At 46.8% G+C, this 15,230-nt stretch overlaps 1 protein-coding gene and 1 long non-coding RNA gene across 3 annotated transcripts in view; one reads left to right on the forward strand and one right to left on the reverse strand.

Annotated features, from left to right (window-relative positions):
• Positions 1-3,411: 3,411 nt before the first annotated feature.
• LOC129692898 (uncharacterized) lies at positions 3,412-10,760 on the reverse strand. Its single transcript, XR_008722778.1, has 4 exons — positions 10,697-10,760; positions 9,001-9,150; positions 3,766-3,881; positions 3,412-3,546 (listed from the first exon to the last, which is right to left on the reverse strand). It is a non-coding gene; the product is annotated as an uncharacterized LOC129692898 (long non-coding RNA).
• Positions 10,761-10,871: 111 nt separating this feature from the next.
• Bend4 (BEN domain containing 4) overlaps positions 10,872-15,230 on the forward strand; it is a 29,835-nt gene continuing 25,476 nt past the window's right edge. For both annotated transcript variants that reach the window (XM_055629128.1, XM_055629129.1), the window contains exon 1: positions 10,872-11,443. In XM_055629128.1, coding sequence (XP_055485103.1) covers positions 10,933-11,443 — 511 coding nt within the window. In that variant the 5' untranslated portion in view covers positions 10,872-10,932. The remainder of the gene's footprint in view (positions 11,444-15,230) is intronic.

Genomic DNA, 15,230 nt, shown 5'->3' on the forward strand with positions numbered 1-15,230 from the left:
ATAATATTGGAAGTGGTCATGGATGAAACAATCCATCATCAAGACCCAATTAGGCAATGGTGATCAATGCGGATACTTCTGAATCTGGTAAGAAATAGATATTTTGCACACAGCTGACAGCCTCTGGGGCCATGTGGACTAGCAAGGAACAGACAGACTCCAATAAAACTAATGGACGTGAAGACTAGGACAGGTGGGAGGAAGACATGGGGGAGTGCTAATCTCAGAGGCATGTATGTCAGCTCTACACCAGAGACTCCCTAGTACTCCTGGGTACCTCACGTGTAGGCTCCTCTGCACTTACCTCAGGTGTAGGCTCAACTGGGGTCTCTTACTATTTACACGAGTTCTCATGAATGTAGAATACTATTAGTGAAAAGAAACAGTAATCCAATTTTTTAAAATGACTGCCTTTATGTACTCTTTAAAAGGATATCACTTTTGCAAACAGGCTCTGCAGACCCTCCTTTACAGAAAGGAAAGAAACTGCCACAGACTTCATTTGGAAGAGAGAATGAAGAAAAGACTGAGCCTCCCTGGAGTAATCCTAAGGCCAGCTACTAGGAGAAGTAAATGAGAAAATTTAAGTTCAAGACAAAGAGCATCTTTCCACTGTCCAGAGCTGTACACAATAGAACATGTGCTTCCTGAATGGACTCTGCCTGTATTCTCATGCTAGTCTACCTAGCATGACTGCTGCCATTCTGTCCCATGTAACCTTAGCCCTTTCTCCAACTGCTTCCACAGCTCTTAACATCACCCCCTCGCACACAAGTCCGCCATGCCTCTACCATGTGCTAGGCACTACCCCACATGCTGTAGACACAGCAAACCTGCCTTCCTGTAAGGGAATTACATTCTCATTATAAGAACAGTGCTAGACAGTGACAGTGCTAGACCGTGTGTGTGTGTGTGTGTGTGTGTGTGTGTGTGTGTGTGTGTGTGACAAAAGAGGGACAGGGTTACAGCTCTAAGCAGAAAGCCTAGTGAAGGCCTCACCTAGACAGGGATACCACAGCAAAGCAGGAGATATGGAAAAGAGCTGCCTGTGTAGACACTCTGGGAAAGAGAACTTCAGATAAAATACCTTTGACCTGTTCAAAAAGACCAGTGAGGCCAGAGTGGGGACAGGAACAGAAAGGGGAGAAGGAATGTGCTCTGAGAGGCAAAGGGTAGCCAGAGGTCATGAAGACCTTAGGTCAGTAACTGTAACTCTACATTTTGTCCTGAAGTGAGGGAAGACAATGGAGAGGAGAATGGAAGCTGGTGTGTGTGTGTCTGCATGTGTGTATTTGTGTGGGTATGTGTGTGATAAATATACATACATACACACACACACACACACACACACACACACACAGAGACACACACACACACACACACACACATAGTTGTGTTTTTGTTTTGAGAGACAGTCTCACTACAGGATCTTACTATGTAGCTCTGACTGTTGTGGAACTCATTATGTAGACCAGGCTGGCCTTGAACTCACAGAGATCCACCTGCCTCTGCCTCCCAAGTGCTGGGATTAAAGGTGTGCACTGTTACACCCAGCAAAAGCACAATTATATTTTAAAGGGATTACACAGCTACTGGTTTGAAGAAAAAACAACAACTGTGTCTCTGCTGCCAATCAGATCCTGTGAACAAATAAGAACAATCATTAAGACAAGTAAAGCACACCAACTACCCATTCTTAGCCATTTGGTCCCAGAGAATAAAATTTACAGGACAGTGGTGGTACACTCCTTTAATCCCAGCACTTGGGAGGCAGAGGCCGGAGATATCTGAGTTTGAGGCCAGCCTGGTCTACAGAGTAAGTTCTAGGACAGCCAAGCTTGTCCTAGAAACCCTGTCTCGAAACAAACAAACAAACAACAACAAAATACAGGCTTATCTCCACACAAAACACCTACACAGTATTGTTCAGAATGGCTGCACATGTAATTGACCCAAACTGTTAACAGCCATAATGCATGCAACAAACATAGCTAGATCTAAAGGACAAGAAATTAAGTGTGAAACCTCAGAAGGGCACATATTTCATGCAAAGTACATATCTAGAGGAACATAAGATGTACTCCTTATAAAAACTAGATGAAAGGTACCTGGAACTTCTCCATACCATCTTTTCAGCCTCCTGTGAATCTAAAAACAATGCTTCTTTTGCTTTTGTTATTTTTTCAAAGAAGTGCAGAAAAAACCGTTTCATGAGGATGCCCTGTTCTGTATAATGACACATTTTTGTAGTCACCTGTTGGTACTCTCTCATGACTTTCACTGCTATTTTTGTTTTTTACTTTTTAAGCTTAGATAACTACAAGACATCCAAGTTGAGAATGTTGTAAAGGCTCCCTTCCTCCTTTGCTCACTTCCCCTGGGAAATAAATCTATACATTCATTAACCTTCCTTTATTCCATATTAATATGTGATTTTCCTTGAGACTATCAAGCCAAATAAAATCTCTACATATTTGTTTTTATATCTATATAAGAGTTATGGTTGTACCTTTTCTGAAAATTAGCTTTTCTGTTGTTTTGTTTGGTTCACCAAGACAGGGTTTCCCTGTGTATGTACCCCTGGCCATCCTGGAACCTCTCTGACTAGGCTGGCATCAAACTCAAAGATACCTCTGCCTCTGATTGCCAAGTGCTGGGTTTAAAGGTGTGCACCACACTGCCTGGCTGAAAAATTAGCATTTAAGAACACAAATCTGGTCATGTCACTCCACAGCTTAACTCCCTCCAAGTCCCACTACAGTTACAATGAGTCCGATATTTCTTTTGACAAACCTGGCCCTGCTCAGCCTGCACCTGCTCTAGAGCCATCTTTGTTCTGCTGTTTGCCTGACACTCCTAAACTCTTCCCTTTCTCTCTGCTCCCTCAAATCACCCCACCTAACAGCTGTTGTACTTGTTGTCCTTTGGGTTGTTCTTATGGGCTGGCCTTCTCACATGTAAACTATCAGTCTTTTCATCAAAGTAACTCTCGTCTTAGTCAGGGTTTCCATTGCTGTGATGGGAGACCATGACCAAAGAGAACTTGGGGAGGAAACGGTTTCTTTGGCTCATACTTGCACATCACAGTCCATATCAAAGGAAGTCAGAGCAGGAACTTAAGGCAGGAACTTCTGCAGACACCATGGAGGGGTGTTGCTTACTGGCTTGCTCCTTGTGGCTTGCTCAGCCTGCTTCTTATAGAACCCAGGACCACCAAAACTCAAGGATGGCACTGCCCACATTGAGCCAGGCTCTCCAACATCAATCTTCAGTACTGAAGGCCAATCTGATAGGGGCATTTTCTCAGCTGGAGTTCCCTACTTAAAAATGACTCTATCACATCAGGTTGACATAAAAGTAAACAGCACATAGGTGTTGGGGGTGTATACCAGGTGATTGAGTACTTGCCTGGGAAGCACAGGCCCTGCATTTGATCACCCACTGCAAAAACCCTAAAACACAACTCCAGCAATTGAGAGTTACAGGCAGGAGAGTCAGAAGTTCAAGGTCATCCTTGACCACGTTGCAAGTCTGAGGCTCCTTGGGCTGTATGGGAGAAAGAAAGAGACTAAAAATGAGAACACTCTTAGCCCACTGTTCTCAATAATTATGTCTCTCAGCAAATATTTTTAAATTGGTGACTAATTTATCATCTGTTCCTCATTCACTTGGTGGACCCTGGAATCTGTTTCACCATTATATCCCTCAGCACCATAAAGACACCTATCACACTGTAGGTGCACAATAAACATTTTTTACGAATACCTGGGTGAATGGATGATGTATTTGGATGAACTGAGATCTCCGTCACTATTCAGTTAGACTGCTTCTTTCCCTTCTAGGCTGTGTGTCTCTGGTTCTAGAGCCGCCACGCCCTTTCACTATGCAATAAACAAAGCAAAGGCATATTCCTCAGTCACTTCCTATGGAATGACAGTATGCATACTCCTGTGCCTGCTGCAGTATAATCTCAGCATTAAAATGTTAAAGCTAATCAGACATTTAATTTCAAAGTGGAAGGTCATTATCTTGTCACAAAATTTTATTCCAATTACTTTTTTTCTATTATACGAAATGAATTAAAAGTAGCACAAAACATTGGGAGATCAAACAGTCAATCAGAAGCTCATTAAATATCATTGAAATTGGTGCAATAAAAAGCATTTTCCCATGGCTGAGTTATTATTTAAAAGCTATATTCTGGATGGCTCAAGGAATTGACATGCTGCCAATCAAAAACTCACCCTGTCCATATATAGCCCTGTGGCTTTCAAAAGTTTGCTATCTCTTATTTTTGAGATAAGAGTAAATATCTAAAAAGATTTAAGGCTTGAGGGTAATTACCATCCAATTAGTCTCTGTAAGGTCCCCAAGAGCAGATGGCAGCAAAGTCACTGTCCAATGATTCAGACCACAGAGCAGAACTCGGTGCTACTTCTGATTTTGTAAGTACTTGGCTCTATTTCAATTGTACTGAAGAGCTGCAAATCAACAACTTTACATTCAAGGGGGAAAGAAAACAGCTTATCCCTAGCCAACGTGAGAGGCCATGGCCCAGGACACAGGTTCAGGCTCAGGCTTCTCTGAACAGCATGTTCTATTGTAGAGAAGGCTTTCTTCACAGCCACAGAACAAAGAAAGTGATAAACACATGTATGTTCAAGAACACTGGTAGACAACTTCAGAGAAGCTACTGCAAGGCAGGAAGTCTTCTCTACAGGCTGAAATGTCAGAATTTTCTTAGCTTTAGAGTTGGCAGAAGCCAGAGGTCCGCTAAGGTTAGTGACACACTGTAAGAGCTTAACCTGGTCCCAAGGCCAGATATGACGGGGAAGGGGTAAAAGTAAATGGCTATTAAAGGGCCTGAGAGGCCCAAAGCAATTTTGGCCCCGAGTGTCCATCAACTCACAATCAGTGTTCTAGTCAGCCAAGGTCAAGTAGTCCATGGGATCTTTAATACAATAGATGCTGCCTCCTCAGGAAGCTGTGCTCCAGACATTCACACACAGTTCTTAGGTGTGGGAGAAAACTGCTCCACGCTTGGGAGTGAGTGCCCATGTCATGTTCTGAGGAATAGTTAATAAGAACTTTTTTTTTTCTTTCCCCCTTTTTCTTTTTGAATACTGAAGACTGAACCCAGGAGGACCTGAGCATGCTGGGTAAGTACGTCACCAATGAGCTATGCTCCTGGCAACCTTTTAGTCTATCTTGAGACAGGGTCTTGCTAAGCTGTCCAGACTGGCCTCAAAGTCAGGATTCTCATATCTCTGTGTCCTAAGCATTTGGACCACAGGTGCTTGCTTTTAGCTAAGAAAACCACTCTCCGTGACGCAGGCTAGGGAGCTGCTTGTGTGAGGCTATGAAAGGTGACTGTTTTACATTTTTTTTTTTAAGATTTATTTATTTTATTATGTATACAATGTTCTGCCTGCATGTACACCTGAACAGGGCACTCATTACAGATGGTTGTGAGCCACCATGTGGTTGCTGGGAATTGACTCAGGACCTCTGGAAAAGCAAGCAGTGCTCTTAACCTCGGAGCCGTCTCCCCAGCCCCCTGCTTTACATTTCTAACAATTTTCTTCTGGAAGACCATTTATAGAAGGCAGAGCTAAGCCACTATCTTAATTCATTTCTGTGATGCTATTACAGAATTTCAGAGAGGGGGTCGTTTATAAACACTAGAAGTTTGTTAGCCTTATAGTTCTGGAGAGTGGGATGTCTTGGTTAGAACTCCCCTCCTACGTTCTAACACGGCAGACAGTGTCGATGAGGGAGAGCAATAGATGTCCTTGAAGCATCCATCAAGCCTGCCTGGTACTCTAACTCCAACCATTCACAGGGAGCAGGCTCCAGGACCTCCCCCTCCCCCTGGGCCCAACCTCCTGACACTTCACCCTGGGGATTGTTTGCACTACGTGATATTGGGGAACACATTCAAATAATTAGTATTCTGCCCCTGTCCTCCAAAACACGTTATTTTCACACACAATTACAACTGTCCATCTCAAAATCCCCCCAAAGTCCAAGAGTGGCATCTAAATCAGGTACTCTGATTCATCCTGAGGCTAATTCCTCTCCAGTAGGGAGTCAGTGAACTCAAGCACATTATGGACTTCCAAAATACAAATATGGGCCAGAAACTGTGGCTAATGTCTGTAACCCCAGCACGCAGTAATCAGTAATTCCAGTGCTTGGGAGGCTGAGGCAGGAATATCACTTCGAATTCTCCTCTGGACTATGCTACACAGTTACTTCTGATCCACTGCAGGATACAGTGAGACCCTATCTCAAAACCGCAAACATGAGGGTGAGACTGGCATTTGGTTAAGTCCAAACCCAACAGGATGACACTTAAATCTAAGGACTCTAGAATAACTATCTGACACCTCCTGGTTGCCCTAAAGCACTGGTTCTCCTCCTGTGGGCTGGGATACCTTTGGGTGGGTGTTGGCTGACCCTTTGGGGAGGGAGTCGCATATCATTTGTTTACATTACGATTCCTCACAGTAGCAAAGTTACAGTTGTGAAGAATTGTTTGGGGTCACCACAACACAGGGAACTGTGTTAAAGAGTTACAGCATTAGGAAGGTTAGGAACCATTGTCCTAAAGGGTTTGGGCCCCAAAAACTATCAGGTACCCACTCTTCAGCCTTTGCTAAGATCACCTTATTGAGCTTTCCCAGGATGTGGCCGGACACTAGTGGCTCTACAGTTTGGGGGACATGCCTTTACTAGGTACTGCCTGGTTGGGGTGCCCAACCTGTCTTTGATATTGGTCGCATAGCTTGTGCACTGAGTCAGCACACACAGATACTTCCAAAGCTAACAGTCCAGACTGAGGCACACCTGGACCAGCGCAGGAGTGCTGCACCAATGTGGCTTCCAAAGTGGCTCTGGGTAGCACACATCTTTCTGGAAACCTTGCCTGCAAAGTCCTGGCTTGTCTCAAACATCTCAGAAACAAGGTTAAGGGCACTGTCTCCTTATCCTGATGACTAGATCCTGAGCAACTGAACCCACGTAATCTCAAGCAAAGGATTGATGGCTGTAGTGTTTTTTCCCGGGCATGCTTTTCCACTTTCACCATGCCAGGCTACAGATCTCCCCATCTTTCTGTTCTGCATCCCCTTTAATTATAAATAGCATCTTCAAATCATTTCTCTAGTCTCTCAGCCAGAAGAAGCTGCGCAGCCCTCTGAAGGTTTTGCAACCGCTTAGGTATTCATTCTGCCAGCCATCTTGCCTCACTGTTCCTGATGCAGAACTCTTGACTTCCAAATACTCCTCAGCTACAGTTGAACAGGTTCTAAGCTTTCAGCCTCGTTCCCATCAGAGACGCTTTACTATCAGCCTACGGGTCCTTCTCTCCTTCCTCTTTTTGTTTCTTGTTTGTTTGTTTTGTGTGTGGGGGGGGGTGTTTTTCCAGACAGGGCTTCCTCTGTGTAGCCTTGGCTGTCTTGGACTCACTTTGTAGACTGGGCTGGCCTTGAACTCAACAGGGATCTGCCAGCCTCTGCCTCCCTGAGGTGCTAATATTATAGGCATGCACTACCATAACCGGCATTTTTTTTTTCTTTTTTTAAAATAGGGTTTGGGTATATAGTACAGGTCACGCCTCTTGATTCTGCCTCCCAAGTGAGTGCTGGATTAGAATAGTGTTGGGATTACATGTGTGAACCACCAAACTCTGCTTTTCTACCACTGATCAAAACTGCTTAACTAACCATAAAAAGCAAGTTCCACACATTTCCTATAGTTCTGAGTCTTCACTAGAGTCACCATTAGTATTCCATTGATAGCAGCCTAGGCTTTTTCATGTTTATTCTCCCAAATTCTTCCATACTATACTACCCAGCCACTTCCACATTGTAAAGAAGTAGTTGTTTTAACAATCCCCTTCTCATTACCTACACAAGGCATGTTTTGTGCTGCTATATCAAAATACCATAAGCTAGGCAATTTATAAACAATGGGAATTGGGTGGCTTAGCAGGGGAGGGGGTTGGGATTTCTTTTGTATTTTGTTTTTTTGTGGGTTTTTTTTTTTTTTTTTCACCCATTCCAGCGGCTGAGACATGCAGGGCTGATGGGCAGCAACACCTGCTTAGGGCTTTCTTCTTGTTACATGCACCATAAAATGGCAGAGGCATCACCCACATGAGCACTCAGAATTCACAATCACAACTGCAAGCTCCTCTGTAGCAGGCCTCAATCGAAGCTTGACAACACAGCTCCCACACACTAAATGTCTACCCTTGGGCCACACCTTCCAACGCTGAGGACTAAGTTTGCAACATGTATTATTACAGAAGATCCCGGCTATCGTGACCACTCTTTTTTTTTTTTTCTTTTCTTTTTTCTTTTTTCGTATTTGCTTTTATAGAAATGGCCACTTTAGGATATAAATAATAGACGGTCCCTTTAGTCAGTAAAACATAAAGGAAGTATCGTTCCCAGACTCTCAGGGTTTTTGAGTGGCAAGGACAACATAAATTTAGAGTATATACATTAAGGGCTAGAGAGATAGATGGTGGAGTGGTTAAGAGTGCTTGTTCTTGCAGAGGACTCAGGCTCGGTTCCCAGCACCCAAGAGGCAGCTCAAAACCATCTGTGCTACCAATTCCAGATCCTCCGACACCAGGCATCCATGCAGTACACATACACACATGAAGGCAAAACACACCTATAAATAAAATTAATAAATCTAAATAAATAAATCTAGAAGAGAAAGCGCCATCCCCAGGTCCAGGAAATCACTTCTTTACTTCTAGTAAGCCCCATGACCACCACCACGACCACCCTAATTTCTTTTCACAAGCCGGGAGTTACTGGCAAATTATCAGGGAGTAAAGTGGGAGGGAAAGATTTCAATGCAAAATTCAGAACTGCTCCCTAGGCAGGAAAGTGAGGGGAGGCTTGTTATCATTTATTTCCTCTGTATATCATTCAGTTTCAGCTGTCTCCTGTCTCAGAAGCCGCTCCCCCACTTCTCACTTACGTGCCTAAGAAACATCTCCTTGGCATCTCATTCTGTCTTTCACCAGCATTTCATTATTTCTTAACTGTCCCTCTCATGCTCATCTCCTTTTCTTCCTGGTGATCCACGTGTCCTCATTTAGCAGTTTTCAGAAGCCAGGGAGAAGAAACGCTGCAAATAATGTTAAATATGATTAATATCTTGAATTCCTTGAAATATGACATGCATGAGTTACAATGAAACCTCTTTTATTTCCCCATGAAATGCTTTTGCATAATGAGAAAGAAAATGTCCTCTATGCCCTAATCAGCCCTGACAGTTCCTGGACTCCCAAATACTTTTATTTATGGCATTATTTATTTCATCTCTAATAAATGGAGGAGGGGCACAGCGCCATCTGAGGAGCCTGCAGAGGAGAGGAAGGGGGTAGGGGGACCAGACTCTGGAAACAGCAAGGAAGAGGAACTCTTCCAAAGGAAGGGAAATCTGGAAAATTAGAGGTCAAAGACCTGGACCCCAGAAGAAAATGGGTCACTTTCCCAAGACTGAAGGATAGCTCTGAATAAGAAAGTAACTCCAGACTGGAGAGAGATGAGGGTCATCCATCAAGGACCTGGATAATGATGAATGAGGCTGGAATCCAAGCTTGGGAGGAGGGGATGCTGGGACTGATGTAGGCCTAAATGAAGGATGATTCCTTTGAGATAGGAAGGAGTGACTGGCAGAGGCCAAAACCTTGTATTTGAAGTACCTGATGGAGCTTCTTGGCTAACTACTGAGGTCTTCGTCATTCAAACAAGTACTGAGATCCAGGGCTCCACAGAGTCCTGGCCTGGTGGTATGCCAGTTAGTATGAGCAACGCAGGAAGTGAGATTCCAGGCCACCTTGGTCTTGCAAAGTATAAGCATACAGAGTAGTAATGTTCAAAGCGGTCACCATTCCAGAGGAAAGCGTGAGGACATTTTGTTCCGTTTTAATCGCACCGTCTACCAGCTATTTTAAATTCTTAAGACCTGTATGCACCCCTGCAACTCACTCACAAGTTCCTCTGTGTGAATTTGGATAATTTCCTTTAACCCTGCAGAACCTCAGTTTTCAAATCTGTAGAATGGAGAGAAACGATGGCGTCCCTCTGCTCCGCCCCAGCCCACTACAGAGAATAAGTGAAATAGTATTGCATGCACAAGGCCTAGGGCGCTTTCATGTTCAGCCGCCAGACGTGGGACAGCAAGACCCTAAGGCAGGACAAATCTCCCATCAGCCTGCGCCAAGTCCTTCAAGACATTCTCCTCGGGAGGGGGGGGGGGGGTGCAGTTTCCTTCTAGAAGAACTTATAGTCCTGTCCCACCCTTGCACTCCGGCGACCCCGCCCTAACTTCTAGGTACCACCCCCTCCGTGCACTCCCGAGAGTTGGGAGGTCACGTAGCAGGGCGCCGGGAACTGGTTTCCAAAGCTCGGACCCGGCCGGCAGCCGCGGGCGTCACAAGTCCACCAGCCGAGAGACCCGGGACCCCATCTCTTCCACCTGTCCCCACCGGGACGCCCTCCAGGTTCCGTTCCCCCCCTACCTGGGTCCCCACAGGCCGCGGCCTGCTCCCCTCCCCCGGCCCCCACGACCCCGTCCGAGGCGCCGAGCGCGCGGGCCGCCCGGGCGCCAGGCCCCGCCCCGCCCCCATCATCATTAGCAGATATTACCCTAAACACTTGCTCCTTACCTCCTTTCTCCCTCCAGGCATTGGCGAGGCGGGCTGTCAATCAGCGCTGGGCGGCAGCCCCCCGCGCGGGGGCTCGGAGATGCCAGGCTCAGCGACAGGCGGCAGCGGCGGCGGCGGCGGCGGCCACGGCGCAGACACACGCCTTCCCGCCGGCGCGCGCCGGGGCAGAGCGGGCGGCCGGGCGGCCGAGCCTCCCCCGGAGCCGCGCGCGGGGCGGGCCGGGCCTGAGGCTCGGCATGGAGCCCGAGATGCAAGCGGCGGAGGAGGGGCCCAGCGCGCCCCGCATCTACAAGCAGCGCGGCCCCTACAGCGTCCTCAAGACGTTCCCCAGCCGGCGGCCGGCGCTGGCCAAGCGCTACGACAGACCCACGCTGCTGGAGCTGCCGCCCGCGCGGCCGTCCCCGCTGCCGCCGCCGCCGCCGCCGCCGCCCTTCGCGCCGCTCGCCGCCGTGCCCATCAGCAGCAGCGAGCCGCCGCCGCCGCCGTTCCCGACGCAGCCTTCCTACCCGGCCGGCTCAGGCCGGGCCCCAGCCGCCGCCGCCGCCTCGTCGTCGTCGCCGTCGTGCACGCCTGCCGCGCCCCCGAGCCACCCGAGGACTCCGGCGCCGCCGCCGCCGCCGCTCACGGCCGCCGCCGCGTCGTCGTCGTCGTCTTTCGCCGCCGTCGTCAGGTACGGCCCGGGCCCGGCGAGCGGCGCGGGCAGCAGCAGCGCGGGTAGCGACGGCGCGGGCCTGGAGCTCAGTGCAGGTACGGACCCCGAGCCGCAACTTTGCGGAGCTGCGAGGGTGGCCGCGGGCGCGGGGTTGGGGTGGAGGCGGCGTCCGTCCGGGGCCCCGTGGGCCTCGGGAGCGGGCTGCGCTCGGGCGGTGGTAACTTCTGGAAGAAGCAGCCCGGCGCCGCTGCGGCCCGGGCTTCCGACGGGGCGCGCGCGCCTAACAGGTGGCTCCGGGGCGCGGGCTCCGGGCGAAGAGCTGGGCGTGCGGGGGGACGTGGGTTTCGCAGGCCCCGGGACAGCGGGCCCAGGCGACTCCGCGGAGACGCCCATTTCCTTCCCTGCCGCTTCACTTTTTCCTCACGCCAAGCTTCCCATTCCCACCCGCTGCGTGCTCGCCCGGCCGAGAAGGTTCTTGGCCTCGGGGGAGGCCTGTCCTTCGCCCCTTCGAGGTCCCCGCCCCCTCGGGCAGTCCCGGGCCGCTTGGGCCCCTCCTGACGCCTCTGGGCCTCTTTTACTCTGTGCGCTCCAGTTTGGATGGCAAAGACACGTAGGTCCTCCAGGGCCGTCAGAGCGGACCTGGTGCTCGGGGGTGGGGTGGTTTTGGTGAGGGGTCACTCCTCCAGCCCGGGATTTGAGGGCCTTCACAGAGCAGTTACAGTCCCCACCCACCCTGTCCCTGAGACCCGCGTTTGTAGTCGCTGTGTCTCCAGTCTCCAGGGGAGAGGTTGAGATTGTTATCTCCTCCAGGGAGTGTGAGACAGCCCTGAGTGAGGCCTGCCTGCTCCCCCAGGAGCGACACACAGCCACGTTTATGGGCTCATGCTCATAAAGTCCCTGCTCAGGCCTTTCAGGGCACTTAAGGAGCTTCCCAGATTCCAACTGTCAGCGAATCTATACTTTGTGATTTTTTTTTTTCCTAGTGGCAATAGATGGGCATTGGCTCTGAAGGAGTTATAGATGCCTATGCTAAAAGCTCTGCTGTTTGTCAATATTTTGACATGTGAGGGATTGGTTTGGAGAAAGAAAATCTAATTACAGGTTACAGTGACTTGTTTCTGTCATATCCCCAATGATTTGGAGATGTTAGAGATTCCAAGTTGGGGTTCTCACATGGGCTTTCTTGCTGTTTCTGAGGTGTTTTTTTGTTTTTTTTTGTTTTTTGTTTTTTTTCTTTTCTTATTTCCTTTGCCCTAATATCCCATTGTGGTTTTATAGTCACTGTTAGGTTCTCCCCTGCTCATGTTTGTTTGGGTTTTGTGTTTGAAACAGTTTCTTGCTATATCTCAGACGGGCTTGGAACTCATTATCTGGGGCTCTTGTGCCCATTGCCCAGCTCAGCATTTTCTTTTTTCTTTTTATTTTTTCAGCAGTGTGGGTCCTTTTTCCCATTTCCCATATTTTGCACTCTTGTATAATGTTGGTTCCAGCCACACCTTTGGGAAGGAGCTCCTTGTTTGCCTGGTTCAGTCCTTGAACGTGCATTTCTTTCAGGCCGTTGTGTTTCAGCCTTTTACTTCCTCCAGAACACTATAATCTATCCCACCTTACCATTTCCATGTACTGCTTTTCAGCCTCAGTTTCTTACCATTCTTTCCAAAGCTGCTCTTGTTCCAGAAATTTCTCTGTCATCTTTCCTTCATTTGAAGTTTTTGTTTGTTTGGTTTTTGCTTTTGTTTTTTGTTTGTTTGGTTTTTTTTTGTGTGTGTGTGTGTATGTATGTGTGTGTGTGTGTTTTAGTTTTTTTTTTCTCCCCTCAGTATTTTTTCTACAGCCCTGTTTTGTTTTGTCTCTGTCACAAGTTAGAGGCCATTGTCACTGAATCTAAAGAGAGGAAAGGGCACTTTTTTATAGCCTTCAAATTCCCATATTATCAGTTTTCTCAAGGCTCTTCTAGTTGGGGTTTTCCTTGTTGGGGGGAGCGGGTGTTGGTTTTTGTTTGTTAGTGAGGTCTCTGAGGTAAGGTGGGAGTGTGGGGCTGGGCCCACACCTAGAGGTGCTGAAAAGATGGGAATTGGATAATAGGTTTCTTCTATGTGGCACAGAAAATGTTCTGGCTGGGGCCCCACCAAATTAAGGTAATATTAATCACTTATGGACAGACCATCTCTCAACAAGCACAGTGATGTGAGTGGCCATCAGAGGGACAGCCACATGGAGAGCTGATTGGTTCTTTGAGGAACTAATGGTGTCACTTTGAGCCAATGAGCTTGTGTGTTCACCAGGGCCTTTTAAACACGTGGGGCGGGGCAGGTGGGGCTTTGCCTGTTGCGTTCTCTCAGCAGGGTAATTGTGGTGAGTGTTCAGGCCACCTTGTCAGCTGAATATAGTCAAACAGCAGTGTGGTACGTGAGCTCGGGACAGAAGAGATGTCACTGACTGCCCAGCATAAATGTGGTGAAAAGATGGAAGGGTTGAAGTGAATCTGATTTGCCATTAAATGCCACCGGCCATTGAGAAAAGAAATACATGATTAAAAACAGGTTTAAAAAAAAACATTCTTAAAAATCTCATGAAGAGTATAATTTTCCTTAAAAGGGGTAATACACTCTGGTTTTAAAAAGCATATATTTTCCTCTGTGGGAGGCTTAGAGTTAAAACCCACGTAGATCTTGATATGCAGCCTAAATTTGGCATCAGGAAATGGGAAATTGCATCTTTAAGCAGAGTACAATCAAAAATGAATTACAATAAATCCTATATAATTGCATAGGTCATTCTCTTTAATGAGATTTTATTAACCTGACTGTCAAGCTTTTGAGTCAGGCAGATATTTTATCTTCTTCAACTGATAAAAGTGTCAGCCATAAACCACCATATAAATATTCATAAATCTACACATCTGTGGCAGCCTATCAGCATCATTCTTTTGGACATTAAAAGCATTCTAATTACTTTCTGTCTAGCAGAGCTGAAATGCTGCCTGTTATAGTATGTGCTTGGCAGGCATGATTGCTTTTGTTTGCCGTCACAAATCGCAGCATCCTATTTTATATACTGATGGTCCAGAAAACATTCAGGGATTGACTGAGCAGGATGGATATTAGGAAGCACCACCTGCTTTTGATAGCACCGAGTATATTAACTCATCTGTTAATTTTGACACACCATTGATTTATTTATTTAGAAAAATTGCATCCTGTTTTGCTGTGTTGATGTTTGCCATTATGAAAAAAAAATTGATAGCATTTTTTTAAAGACGTACTTCATTGATTTAAGACGATGGTGCTGTTTTCCAAGACACTCTGATTTTCTCACTTCTCTCTCCTATACCATACCATGAAGTCCTCATAAAAAGAAGTGTTTTAAAGGAACCGTCTATTTTGAACCTTTGGAAGATGTAATGTGTGGATATGTAATAGGTCACTGAAATTTTTCTGCTTCTGCGTTTTTAATATTAACATATTTTACCCTTGGCTGAGCTAAAATCAAAAGGTTACTGCTAATCTTCACTACTGTGATCTTCCTCCCAGAGACAGAATTCTCTGAGGGATCAGCTGTGATGGGCACATTCTGTGCACAGCTTTCCCTACAAAGAAGGCCGTTAAAGTGGAGAAGAGGCGGTGTTTGATTGCCTACTTATCATTCCCTCCTGTCAGTCACTTATCAGATTTAGGATGGATTAAAACCACAAGTGCAGAAGAATTTCTAGAAATGAAAATCTTAATTAAAAAAATAATAATCATGAGTTTAGACTTTAGAATCTGAGTGGGCACAATTCACAGCACAGGGCCATCTCCCAGTAGGCCACACAATAAAGCGTATTAAGATAGTGGTCATCCAGAGGGCTTTGGGGTTGTGATTTCCTAACATTGCGGGGAA

Source organism: Psammomys obesus, unplaced genomic scaffold (assembly GCF_907164565.1).
Source record: "Psammomys obesus unplaced genomic scaffold, mPsaObe1.curated_primary_1811, whole genome shotgun sequence".
NCBI classification, from domain to species: Eukaryota; Metazoa; Chordata; class Mammalia; order Rodentia; family Muridae; genus Psammomys; species Psammomys obesus.